At 41.7% G+C, this 15,000-nt stretch overlaps 1 protein-coding gene across 1 annotated transcript in view; it reads left to right on the top strand.

Moving 5' to 3' along the window:
* cntnap2a (contactin associated protein 2a) overlaps nt 1–15,000 on the top strand; it is a 317,081-nt gene that overhangs the window by 160,235 nt on the left and 141,846 nt on the right. The window contains exons 5-9 of the mRNA XM_079661019.1: nt 4,918–4,970; nt 5,429–5,579; nt 8,002–8,186; nt 12,516–12,659; nt 14,247–14,508. Coding sequence (XP_079517145.1) covers nt 4,918–4,970; nt 5,429–5,579; nt 8,002–8,186; nt 12,516–12,659; nt 14,247–14,508 — 795 coding nt within the window. The remainder of the gene's footprint in view (nt 1–4,917; nt 4,971–5,428; nt 5,580–8,001; nt 8,187–12,515; nt 12,660–14,246; nt 14,509–15,000) is intronic.

Below are 15,000 nucleotides of genomic sequence, written 5' to 3'. Positions count from 1 at the left end.
AGTTTTCTGTCATCTGTGTTTTGAAGCCCACAGCGCTCTCTCATGATTATGCTGTCACTGCTCCTTCCGTAGGCATTCAGTCAGAAAATGAGAACTTGTACATTCGTCTGTTCATCTTCCCACCCTTCACTCCCGCTTCTCTTAGAATAAACTCCTCCTAAATGTTTCCTTGCTTCCCAGTCCAATGATGAAAGAAGGGAGAAAAGAAAATAGGACGAAAGAACAAAAGAGAATTAGTAGGAGGGGAAGGAGGCAGATGAATATAGACGTTATGTTCCCGGCATAATCACCAAATGTGTTAGTTCTAGACGATAATTCTAGGTTTGAAAAAATGTATGCTAATTATATGCGATTCCTTATTATGACTCATCTCGGGCTGTGCAATGAAAGGCGGTGTTTGCATGTGCCAGAGCTATGGGCTATAAAGCAGTCGTGAGCCACAATGCTGGGGAATTGACATGCTCATTTCCATTTTGATTAACGCAGGATCAACAGAAAATCAATTATTTCATAAATGAGTCAGGAAGTAGTCGAGCTGGTGTGTGAGAGGAAGGGAAATCAGACGGAAACGGGGGACACTTGTAATGTATGTTTTCTGTACAAACCAATCACTCTCATGAATGTATAATTTGAATGTGGGTGTATCCTGTCAGACTTGTGGCCCATTGATGGCGACTACACTCTAAATCTGCTGTCAGTACGATGTGTCAATCAATCAACCAATGTTTATTTATATAGCCCAATATCACGAATGTTACATTAGTCTCAGTGGACTTCACAGTTTGTACAGAATATCAGTATGACAACAAGACACCCTCTATCCTTAGAGCCTCTGTCCTTAGACCCTCTGTCCTTAGATCCTCTGTCCTTAGACCCTCACATCGTACAAGAAAACACTTCCAGAGAAAACCCAGAGTTTAAAGGGGAGCATGGGAGAAAACTCAGGGAGAGCAACAGAGGAGGGATCCCTCTCCCAGGACGGACAGACGTGCAATAGATGCTGTGTGTAAATCGAAGAGATAATACATTTTACAGCATAGGTAGACCAAATGTTTGGAAATGCATGTGTCTGTAATACACTAATAATTCACTATCATTATCTGAAGAGTCTAAATGTAGTTATGTGTAGCATCTATATATATAAGGCTATACACATACACCTATGAAAGATCTTCACAGTAGCCATCAGTGCTGCAGTATTGCATTACAGGTCTTAAACAAGCTATTCTTTTACATATTTGTTTCCCATTTTACCTTTCAAATTTTAAAAACATTGACAAAATGTAAACTCAAACACAATATTTATACGAATCCAACTTTAAATGTTCCAATTATATAAAACGCATTTATATTTAGTGAAGCTAAGTCGTACGGTTGATGACTTACGTAAAAATATTAATAATCCAAGACTGACTCACAAGCAAAAAGAAATGTTCACATACACACACACTCACTCACACACACACATACACACACACTCACTCTCACACACACACACACACACACACACACACACACACACACACACACACACACACACACACACACACACACACACACACACACACACACACACACACACAGACTCACACACACACACACACAGACAGACTCACACACACACACACACACTCACACACACCTTAACCATACACTGTATTGACTGGCATTTGTTTACCCTGCTTTTAAAAGTGTGTGATTTTATGTCTTCCTGTTTTGTCATAAATTGCCAAAACACATTTATGAGACTCATTTATTCTAAAAACATGGGAGGTAAAATATAAAATAAATATAATTCTAGATATGTTGTATTTATAGTGTAATCCTTATTGAAACTTTATAAATGTTACATTATGCAACAGTTGTTGGCATTGCAGAAGCGTTTCTCTCTGTAGCTCAGCAACACAGCCACCGTTGTGCAAAAGATGAACTTGTCTGTAGTCAACCTCCAGCCCCCCCCTCTGTATCTCTATCACCCTCTATCTCCTCACATCTCTGGTGGAAAAAAACCATCTGGGTAAGGGTCTGAAACCGGTCATCTTGTGCCCGAACAGCTGCCCTGGCTACAAACACATTATCGTCCCTTGTTATTCTGCATCACAGTGGGTCAACCCCTCTCCATCTTGTCTTTCTCTGCGTCACAGTGATCTGCAGGTAGTGGGGAAGCCCTCAATCCCCCTTAAAGTCTCTCTTGACAACGAGCACTCAGCTGAGCCGCCAGCCCTTTTCTGAGCGGCACACCTATCTGCAGTATCTCATAAAACAATTGGAAACCTGTCAACCACCAACACTGTGTGCACCATAAACGTGACAGAAGGAGATGATGGGCGAGTGAACGGGAGAGAGAGAGGGGGTTAAAGCAAATAAGGTGATGCGAGTAAAGAAGGAAGGAAATATAAAGGGAAATAATGGAGAAAGTAAAAGAAAAGGGGAGGGAAAGAAGTAGAGCAAGAACAAGATTGAGGTTAATCGAATCAAAAGGGATGAGTTATTCCTGTTTTTGACCAATTTGTGTTTGAAAATGAAGACAATCTGGACATACAAGCCAACACAGAGGCAAACACAGATGTTGTTGACATATAAAACACAAAAGGACACAGATACGAGGCAGCATGTGAAACTTTCAAAGTTTTTTGAAAGTTGACGAATAAAAGGAGAACAAGAAAAGAAAAGCAAGAGATCCGTTTGGGTTTGCAGGATGGGTTTGATCTGCTGGAAACATGTCTTTCTACCCAGAGAGACGCAGCATGGGATCATCTGGGGAGCGCTGAAGTTAGAACAAAGGAAACAGATGTAATTCCCCCCCCCCCCCTCTCCATGTGTATATTATGAAAGGCTTTGGATAGTTGTATAAATGTTATATAAGTCACAAAGCAAGAGAGGAAGTAAGAGTGAGGTACAATGTGACTGCTATCAAAAGCCCCTACTCTCTACCTACCACAAGCAATCACACCACACACACACACACACACACACACACACACACACACACACACACACACACTTTCACAATGATAGTAAGCACTGCACTTTATTGCTCTTCTGACAATCTACTCGTCCCTCACCGTGTCTCTTTTTTTAGATTTGAATTTCAATTTACGTTTAATTTTCCTGTTGCTTTGCTGCAGGTAAATCAAATATATTGCATTTTCTGTAATCATAGCAACTGATACTTAGTTGGAAGTGGATCACATCACTCCTGTTCTGAAGTCTTTACACTGGCTTCCTGTGTGTCAAAGAATAGATTTCAAAATACTGCTGCTGGTTTATAAAGAACTGAATGGTTTAGGCCCAAATACATTTCTGACCTCCTGCTAAATTATGAACCATCCAGATCTCATGGAGAAGCAGCGTTCAGTTATTATGCTCCAAATATCCGGAACAAACTCCCAGAAGCCTACAGGTCCGACTACTTTTAAATCCAGGCTGAAGACTTTTCTTTTTGTCGCTGCTTTTAATTGAAACTGAGCGGTTGTGTTTCATTTTTGGTTTATGAACATTTGGGGCTAGTAACCCCAGGGAATCAGTGTCTGGGGACTTTGTCCAATGTATGTGCGATACAAGCGTACACAGCTCATGTTCGGAGACACCTTAAAGAAAGGCATCAGTAAAGTGGAACTTCTGTGTGAACTATTCATATCTTAAACTGCACTGTAACTTTTTATTCATGTATTTTTTCTTTTAATGTTTCTTTTATTATCTTTTCTTTTTAATGACTGTTTTGAAATGCCTTTGTCTGAATGTCTTTCATTGTTGTAAAGCACCTTGAATTGCCTTGTGTTGAAAGGTGCTATATAAATAAACTTGCCTTCAGTTTAGCTTCTGTAATTTGGATATATTTATATACCTTGTTTTATGTTTCACATTCTTGAAACACAGCACACACACACAGGTGTTTTCAATTCCGGATGATTAGCCCAGCAGCTAATTAGTCAAAAGTGAAAACACCTGGTGGGTCTATGATGGGAAGTAACTTTAATACCTTTTGCAACAGCCATGATTTATTGTTCCACACTTTTTTAGAATGAGTTCATATCTTCTCATTCACCCGATTTCATTTGAAAAGGCTGCAGTGTGCGGAAAAAGGACCCTTTGACAATGCAATAGAAAATATTTCTGTCACAGTGTTTTGAACAACAGCACAGTTTTACTCCAACTGCTTTGTTTGAATGTGGAAAGCGTTAAATAAATCCCACACTTTTCCTTTAATACAGGCCTTTTTACTGAAGACATTTGATTTGCCATAATAGAAAAAAAAGCACAGGTGTTACTATTAACATTAACGGTGGCTGTGTTATATTCAATTATCCCAGTGAGCCATGACAGATAGCGAGCCAGAGTGCATAATGTCAGGACCCTGAAACAAGCCGCTTAATGGAACTCAGTCATCATTCATCGTATTATTTACACCTGAGCTTTTCATACTGTGACACGTCAAAATGTCGTCTGTGAGAGAGGCCTGGGGTACAACGTCATTTGAAACGATAAAAGCTCTATTGCAGCAAGTAGTAACCTGTACAAATGACATGTTTAATGCACAAGCCTCCCCCGCATACGGCTGGCAGGTGCAGTCAGAACATATTACATTTCCACAAACCATTAGTCTTTTCATCCATTATTAGCATATTAGCACACGATGCTTTCTTTCTAGGCTAACATGCACCCCACACACACACACACACACACACACACACACACACACACACACACACACACACACACACACACACACACACACACACACACACACACACACATACACACACACACACACACACACACACACACACACACACACCTGCAATCCGCCTGCACACGCACTGTACTACTGTTGCACTATTAATGCCCCCGGCTTTTACCATCTGTTAGCTTCTCTGTATCTCTATTATTTCTAACTGTTTACTTTGTCTTTTTCAGGGGCCGGTGTGATCAACTTTGATGGACTGGGTGTGATCTCATATCGTTTTAAGGTACTGCATTTGGAAGGTCACCAGTTCAAGTCCCGGCAAGACCAAGTGCTACCGAGGTGTCCCTGAGCAAGGCACCGTTCCCTACACTGCTCCCCCGGCGCCGTTCAAAATGGCAGCCCACTGCTCCTAGGATGGATCAAATGCAGAGAAACAATTTCCCCACGGGGATTAATAAAGTATATATAAAAAATTTAAAAAATCATTAGTTACTTGATATTGTTGTTCTTTTTAAGTCACAATAGCAAGATGATTCTAGTCTTGAATATGAACACATAGCAATGTGATGGGAACTCATTCATGGGAGATCTGGGAGAGTGAAGGCGTTTTTGTTTTGCAGTAAATTAAAGAAAGTTTGTTTTCATATTTTCTTTCTACGTTTCTTTAGCTGTAAAAAAAAAAGCCCCCTGTGGTGTTTTCCCGCTCTGTGGGGTTCATGTGGTTTTCTCACTTCTGTGCAGGTGAAGAAGATGAAGATCATCAAAGATGTGATCGCACTGAGGTTCAAGACGTCAGAGAGTGAGGGAGTGATTCTCCACGGGGAGGGCCAGCAGGGGGACTACATCACTCTGGAGCTGCGCATGGCCAAACTGCTGATGCAGATCAACCTGGGTCAGAAACACTCTTTTGTTTTGACAAAGAAATGCAAAGGAAGGCTGACCCTCTTGCTACGATATTTGTAATGGAGCTGACTTAGTATTACATTAGTGTAGACTTTTTTGGAAGTCATAACTCTTGTGAATACAACTCTTGCAGTGGTGATAAGTCTAAAGCCAAGCTATACACAGTAAAGGATTCACGTGGGAAGGTTACGTAGTAGAAATCCAAAAAATAGGTACAGACATTTTCCGACATTTTCCGATTCACCAAACATTGCGTACCGGCGAGGAAAGTGCGTACGGCACTTCCTACGCCGGTTTCCCTTTGTAAATCACTCGAAATGCGGTGCAGCTTTTGCGGGCTTCACGTAACGCCCATATTTGCCTATAAATAGTCAAAGAAACGCCCTTTCATTCATTCATTCATTTTGACTGACTGCATGAAGAAGATAGCAGGAAATGACGACAGAACAGCTACAAAAAACATCTCACACACCGTGTCAGATTTTGGTTATTTTGGGGAGGTCGAGATAAATCATATTGTTTGGTGGATGCAGTTTGAACCAGAGTAGCAGCATGGAGGTCGGATCGTCACCAAAATAAATAAATAAGTGGTCCAAAAAAGGTTAATGACAAAATAAATACACATAGCCTTCCTCAGGCAGTGTGTTTGTATCGGGGACAGGAGACCCCCCCCCCCTTGATGAGAAACTGTAAGACATGATCGGGGAATCCCTCCGGAGTGGAGTCATGACGACTGGATCTGAATTATGTTTTTGCATTTGGTGGTTTGTGTCCCAGCTGTCGATCAGCTGTGCGCAGCGTGTCCACTGCAGCCTGCGCATCTCAACCCCCCCCCCCTGCAGCAACTCTATATCCACCAGTTAAAGGAAATACAACTAATGTGTTGTGTTATATTAGCTGTACAATTTACCACATATGGTGTTCTTAGTTTCCATACCTCCTGTGTTTGGCAAACGGCATAAAACACGATTAAACGTGATAGTATATAAAACCATGCTCATATCTACAACCTATAGAAATGCAAAACGGCGTCAGTTTAGACGTAATTCTGTCCTCCTGCTTACCGCATAATTTATGAGAAAACATTTCATAACATTAACACAACATATTCGAGGTGGTTTTAAATAACATATCCGTATTTATTTATTTCTCCAAGTTATGTTTTTGTGTGCACTGAGGAGTCTCAAACAGGCGTTTGTTTAAACATTTTAAAATTGGCTTTGATCAATGTTTGAAAATGAATTCTTCATATATGATAAATGAGAGGTAACATTTTATTTATGGTATTACTTCCACGTATATCTCTCCATTCTTCCTTCTGCCAACGGCGTCGCAGTTTCTCGTCTCTCCCGTTTTTGTGCTTAGTGCGTACGCATGGGTTAGAGTTTGCGTGGAGGACCGCACGTTTTCCCGTCAAGTTAGTATTTTATAAATCGCAAACATTGCGTAGAAACTGGCGTACCATTTTTTGAGCGTATATCCCTTTATAAATGAGGCCCCTGGTTCTTGGATTGCCTTTAGTCGAATGAAACAATTTGAAAGGTCAAAAGAATAATAGCATCATTATAGGCTTTGCAATAACGCTAAACTTTTGTAATCTAAATGAATGCCCTGACTCTCAATACGTTCACCCTGTAAACAACAGACACAACAATCCATAAGTGCGTGCACATCACTCTCCGTCCACCAGCTGTGGTGCTGACAGCTCTCTGTAACCTTTAATCACGCCTCACACACACACACACACACACACACACACACACACACACACACACACACACAAACACACACACATACACACCACCTTGCAAGTAAACCTTTCTGCAGCTTTAAAACCTGATATCCCCTTAAGCGTATTTCATATTTGGTATTATTACAAAAAACGGTGAATACGGTATATCTACTGAGGATTTGGCTGACTGCATGCAGAAGACTTAACTTCCTTTTGTCCACCAGACAACACACACACACACACACACACACACACACACACACACACACACACACACACACACACACACACACACACACACACACACACACACACGCACACACGCACATGCACACACACACAGCCACTGCAGTGACGCACTCCCATAGTCCTGTAGTAACAACCGACTGCACTTTCAGGTGGGATAATATTGGCAGGCAAAAGCATATTCAATTTGAATCAGCTAGTGAACCTTCATATATTCAATAGTTGGGAATAAATACATAAAAATGTGCACATTTTTCAGGAAACTTATGTACAGTATAGGTCAATTTACCTTTTGCCTTGCCAGAGAACTTTCATACAAATGTAGTCCTTAAGATGCCCAGAATGTATCTAACTATAGTGTTTAGAACAAAAGGAAATTCCTCTGTCACACCTGATATATTTCTGTAACATATCATTATTATGTTAATTGCAGGCAGTAATCAGTACGGCTCCATCCTGGGTCACACCTCTGTGACCACCGGCAGCCTCCTGGACGACAACCACTGGCACTCAGTGGTGATCGAACGCTACCGACGTAACGTCAACTTCACTCTGGACCGACACACTCAGCACTTCAGGACCAACGGAGAGTTTGACCACCTCGATTTGGACTATGAGGTATGACGCCCTCAGAGGCGTGGATGTGAATAAAATATGTACTTTCCCCTTTGAATTACATGAAGGAAATAATCCAACACAAAAGCATAATGGCATACAAATGCATTGAACAGATGACTGGGAGATTAGATGTGTTAGCTACAGCTGTACAAAGCCTTGCTACTTAACTGCACGCACTACATCTATTTCTTTAAAGACATATCCGCTTGACATCATCAAACCTTTGGGTGTCGAAGGATTCAACAGGTGTTCATTGATAGGCAGTCATGGGTGAGCTCAATTATGAGAAAGGAACCGGCAGAGTGTGGAAGAAGCTAAAATGTCAGCCGATGTGTTCAGCTACCTCAGATCTGCCTGAGTGATGATTGTAAGTGTGAGGGTTTGGCTACTGTAGGAACAAATGATATGGTAAGCAGGGCGTCAAGTACATGCATTACTGGGACAAAACCATTGCAGGAATGTGACGATGTGCTGTCATGCCTGCGTATTTCTGCAGGTTAATGATCAGGAGGAAATGCAATTGGTTAATACAGATGGGTGGCATGTATGTAGGAGGTCAAAGAAAAAAGTTGAGAGATTTGACTTTGCATGACTGTGCATACAACTCTAAATTAGAGAGACAGTGGTGTTTTATTTTGATGTGTTTTTTAGGATATTAAAGTCATAAAAAGTTGTGGGAAAATAACAGATATTACACAGATATTGGACTGCTATAATTAAAGACACATGAGGCTTTTCAAATATGTATTAACTGTGGGGGAAACTTCTGACGCAATTGGAGTCAGTACTCAGAGAACACTGACGGTTTATTTGGAGCTTCGGCCGGAGAATTCACAAGACATATCACGGGTCACGGTTTGACCACACCGTAGAGATGCCAAATCAATTCTGAAGACTCTTCTGTACTTCCAGGTTTTAACTAGTTCGGAGTGTAATAATCAACATTCTTTATCAGCGAGACTAAACAAATATGGACCCTGAATCTAACTAGAGCTGTCGTCCATATAAGAATGTACACCAGGGAACCTACGTTCCTAAAAAGAAGGGCTTCTAGATGTCCCTAAACAATTAACTGTGTCATGGCGGCTTGTGCTCGGTCATAAGCTGGCAACAACAATGCGCCCCTCCTTAAGAGAGATAGCAGCAAAACTCAAACCGTAGACCTACATGTATGCCATGGGTAAGGAGACAGTGAGAGGAGAAAATGATGAACTGTGTCAAAGGTTGAATACCTAAGTAAATTATTCCCCAACGTTAACTAGCCTGTTAGCTGTTAACACATTACTCTAACCAGCATGTCAGCAGCCTGAGCACTGACACACACAAATCGCTGACTCATCTTCTTCTCAGGTGATATTTTAGTCCCATCCTAGTTTGGAAGGATATTTATGTGAATATGTACAACACTGATATTTGGCTCTGAGGCTCTAAACTCATGCCTTCACAGAAGGAAACTCATAACACCAGCGTCCCCTCTAGGTTAACTTCTGCTCACAGCCTGCAAGTGGAAGCAGGGGTGGAAGTGGAGCTTTAAGCAGAAAGTCAGAGCAGCAGTACAGCTTTAAAAAAGAGACGAGCATGCCATATGGAGTGTAGCGATGCACTTTAGCAGTCTCCCTGAACCAGCTCGCAGGCGTCCTTTCATTAATGTTTGAGCTGTTGTGATTTTTGGAACATAATGATGGAGGTGAGGATTCTTGTTCAGGAGCCTTGGGCAGTTCTTATATTCAGCACAACATGCTGAATATCTGCTGAGGTGAGCAGTTCCCAGATAAAATCTAAACCCCTCCAAAAGTACTGTCCGATCATTTCAAACTCTTATGATAGGATGGAAGAACTCACACAGAGGCAGGATAAGTTTAAGGAAGTTTATTGCAGGTCAACAGGGACTGGTGGGTGAGTGGAAAGGGGAAGATGGTTAACCAAGGCAGACATGAAGGCGGATGATCCTGAGGCACAGGGGGAAAAGAAGAGTTCAAGTCTGACTGGGAATCCACACAACTACAAGTACTCAGATTTAACTAGACGAGCGAGGCCTGAAGGAAGTGACTACCACTGGAGAGGAGACAAAGACCGGCACCGAGAGGAAGAGGTAGAGGAGGCGGCGATGTGCTGCAGAGATTATGAGCTGATTGCAGGAGTGTTGGAGGAGCAGGGAGAGCGAGAGGGGTGAGGAGAAGATTGATAGCAGCAGTGCAGGTTGAGCAGGGATATAGGAGCCAGGAGAGTGAGAGCAAGAGAACACCCTCACACACACTCTCAGGAGAGCAGAGAGCACACAGGGGAGGTGGGAAACACAAGATAGATATACTGGAGCCTGCCCTGGCTGTGACTAAACCCAGTGGGGACAATGGCTAAGGTTGGATTCTCTTTTTTGCTTATGAAGGTTTCTATTAAGGTGAAAATACCCTTATGTTTTCAAGCTGCAGCCATGCTCAGATTTGGTTGAATTCTCTAAATGCTTCAATGGTTCCTTTCTTATCTCCTTTAACATAGGAAAGTGCTGTCACGCAATTCCTTGGAAAATATATTGGCAAAAAATGATTACCTATAAAACCACGTCCAATGTTTTATCTCCACTTGATCTCAGTGTTCCACCAGTCTCCCTATCCTTATGCACTTCTGTTTTCACAAATGCTTTTTAAACACATTCTCATCACTGGTGGTACTGCAGCTAGGCCTTCTCGCCTCCAGAGTGCATTGATAACACAGGATATTGGTTTTAGCCTGGGCTATAATGCTAATCCATAAAACTCACATAATTAATGTCTTTCAGTAATGGAATGCAAAGAGTTCAGCTAACAATACTTAAAACAGGAAATTGATTTTGGATTGCATAATGGCCATGAAATGCATCCCTGTGTGGAGCTTAGAATGGTTGTATGCGTGTATGCGTACGTTTGTTTGTGTGTGTGTGCATTAATATGTCTGTGTGTGACCTCTAGCAGGTGTTGCTGATATGGCTGATCGGTTCCCGTGTCAAATAGGAGGCTGACAAATAGGGCAAGACAAAGCACAGTCCAATTCAACTGACACTGTTGAATTAGGGGTTTTCAGGGAAATCTATATAACAGGAGGGTGTGTGTGTGTGTGTGTGTGTGTGTGTGTGTGTGTGTGTGTGTGTGTGTGTGTGTGTGTGTGTGTGTGTGTGTGTGTGTGTGTGTGTGTGTGTGTGTGTGTGTGTGTGTGTGTGTGTGTGTGTGTGTGTGTGTGTGTGTGTGTGTGTGTTTTCTGTTCCTATTTAAGCCTGTAGAGTAAATGTTTGAATCCATTTGCGTCCACCCTTGGCAGTAATTACTAAGACTGCTGGATCGTCACTGCAGACACAGACAATAGCACACACACACACACACACACACACACACACACACACACACACACACACACACACACACACACACACACACACACACACACACACACACACACATACACACACACACACACACACACACACACACACACACACATACACACACACACACACACATAGACGGACACATATCGACTGGTAATTGCACTTAACTTGGATTCGCTTAGGGCTATGTTTGAAAAAAAAAACATATGTTCTCAAACACAAAAATATGCACGCATTTTACATTCTCATCAGCTGTGTGTCCTTCAGTGCTTCCCAGCAGATGTTTATTAGCCTCTGCTCTCATCACATCTGCTCCTCACACACCGCCCCTTCCTTTGATGCTTTCACTGCTCCAGCAGTCATATTGTATGAATATATATCATGCACATATGCTGATATCAAGGTGTTTGGTTAAAAAGTAATTATTATATTAGGGTTTGTCGGTTGTGTCCTTGTTATGCAGACCAAATATGCTGGGATTTAATGTTTGTTTGACACTAACTGTCCTACATATAATATCAGAGGAGTGAGTGAATCTGAACTGGCTGGCTCGACTCAATAATAAAATCGGTACAAGGTAGTTTTTGTAGTGAGTTTATTTAACACACATTTAATCAGAAGTGACAAACTCAATGCTGTACACGTCAAGGATTTCTGTCAAAAAAAAAATACATATTCTATGAAGGGGGTATTTAATGTGGCACAATGAAACAGCACTATGTATTTTCCTTTGGTAAGTATGGCACCTTATGCATAAGGAAGAAATAAAGCATTAAGGTATAGCCAATGTATTTTTCTCCCCAACTCTCATACAAAAACAATGAATAATCTCTATTGGCATGATATGTGAATGTTGCTACTGTAATCCCTTGGAAATGGCTAAACATACATTTGGCAATATTCTTCAAGTAAGGTTGGAAATCAATGATACAAAATCCTTATGTGTATTTTTGCCCTCTGTTCTTCCCCAGTTGAGTTTTGGTGGGATGCCGTACAGTGGAAAGCCCGTTGGAGCCGGGAGGAAGAACTTTAAAGGCTGCATGGAGAGCATCAACTACAACGGAGACAACATCACAGACCTGGCCCGCAGGAAGAAGATAGACACGTCCAGCTTTGTAAGAGAAATGTGCCGAACTGTAACTATAACTCTAAAATGCTTGAAACAACATGCTCACACAGCAGCTGAAAACTGAACATGCTCGTTATTGTCACACTAAGTCTGTATCTGACCTGAGTGAGAGGGCAAATGATTCACCGTACCCAAATAGTTGAACAGATTCATAATTAATCAGATACATCTGACCCATCAGTGGCCTCTCCGTGTGTTTGCCTCCTGTCCTCGTGCTCCCTCTCCATATCTGTGTGCCATTTTACTGCAACCTATAACGACCTCATTCCACTGCAACCACTGGAACAGTTTGTTTTCAACACATCTATACAGAATAAGCAACCTTTTAGATGCTTTACTTAACAAATCCATGTAAGAGTGGCAACATTATAGTAACAGATAGCAACATGAGTTTAGCATTACTTCCAATCCGTCCAAACATGCCGATAAAGCTCTGCAGCTAAGTGTAATTTACCCTTCTTTGCTTCTGATTGCTATCGTCCATGTAGAAGGTATTATCAATACATTTGCACCAAAACACAGAAGCAGAACAATAGGCAGAGAAACATATAAATAAATAATGACACAGTGAGTTTTAATAAACCATGATCTCTGGAAAGTCTGGGCGTGACCCTCCGTATTAATGCGCTTCAGTAACCACAATTTCCTCTAAAGAAACTCATCATTTCACTGTTAATGTGTTTGGCTATTAGCTCTGATGAGCCTCATTTGTATAGAAAAGGGACAATGCTGCACCAAATGTATGCATATTACCTTTTTCAAACACGTTCAAATAGCACAGGATCAGGGAGACGCTATTAAGGGGAGCATGTCACATTGTGCAGACACTTTAAGAACACAGATTTGTCCCTGTGCAGGGCTAGCAGCCAGAAAAGCCGCCATCATTTGTTTGGTTTGGTTTTGCCATCCTTCAGATTAGTTTTACAACAATATTTGATAGACTTTAAAGCACTTCTCTCTACGTCTTCCTTAAGAGGGAAGACCCGGTCTATCAAGTGCAATCTCTAGTGAACTGATATAACAAATGGAGACACTAATCAAGTTCGTTAAAGCTGCACCTCTAATTCTCTCTGATGACTAGCGCCGCCTTTCATCTCTAATCAAAACAGATCTGCTCTCAAATCTCACAAACAGGCAGAGGCAATCAGGAATCATCTATAGATGGTAAGGCAGCTCAATAGTGTGCGCTTGCTAATGATTTAATTAAAAGCACGCGTTTGGAGAAGCTCGAAGGTAATTAGTCCCTAAAATCCACAGTAGTGTTTGTTTTTGCCTGCACACACACACATCAGCGAGGTTACTGTTCGACCATGATTTCAAAGAAGAGGAGACATTATTCTGATGCTTACAAGCAACATCAGCCTTTGAATGTAGCTTCAATGGAGCATCTGAAGGTTAGCGTGCAGGAGATTCAAAGCAACAAAGGCCTGGATAATAAAAAAACGATTTCCTAAAGGGTTGAGGCTTTTAAAAAGGTCCAAACAACTTCCCACACTCAAGGGATTAGCTTTATTTGCTCTCTGAAGACCAATTCATAACTTTGAATGACCTCTCTTTGCCGGTGTCTCCACAGCGCAACCTGTCCTTCTCCTGCGTGGAGACACACTCCTTCCCGGTGTTCTTCAACGCCACCAGCTTCCTGCAGCTGCCGGGACGAGCCAATCACGACACGTTATCTGTCAGCTTCCAGTTTCGTACCTGGAACCCCGAAGGGCTCCTCTTGTTCAGTAATCTGGACGACGGCACGCTGGAGATCTCTCTGGAGGACAGCAAGGTGGGGGTTCATCTCAACGTGACGCAGGAGACCGGAAACCAGCGAGTCGACCTATCATCAGGTGAGTCTGTCTACAGGTACACACGCTTTGAGACACAACACACAACTTAAGTGAGAAGCCAATTAGCTTAACAAAATAAATCCACAATCATTAGCAAGGTGTGATGCCTGTCCATGTTGTATTTCCTGTTGTATTGAAAGTATCACTCCGAAACAAAACAGGAATAATGTCAGCGTTTCACTGAAAACCCATGCATACAGGGTTTGAATCTGGACGGCTAAACAGCTTTCTTACATATTCTATTTGCATAGGGTTATTTTAAAGCCTGCTTGAAACAGTTAGATCATGTCTATATTTGGAAACTTGCTGGAGAAGTTCACCAGCATTCGCATACAGGAAGTGCACTTACTGTTATGTTACTGCCAATTGTTTTTAACCCTCTTATTCTATACTTAAATATAACGATTTTGACACTTTTCCAGTCAGTCAAATACTTTTTTTATACGTTTTTTTTCAACATGTGTTGCTTGTTGTGGCATGCTAATCAACAAA

This window comes from Notothenia rossii, assembly GCF_949606895.1.
Source record: "Notothenia rossii genome assembly, chromosome: 12".
NCBI classification, from domain to species: domain Eukaryota; kingdom Metazoa; phylum Chordata; class Actinopteri; order Perciformes; family Nototheniidae; genus Notothenia; species Notothenia rossii.
The sequence above is the reverse complement of the archived record's forward strand: the minus strand, read 5'-3'. Positions and strand labels throughout refer to the sequence as shown.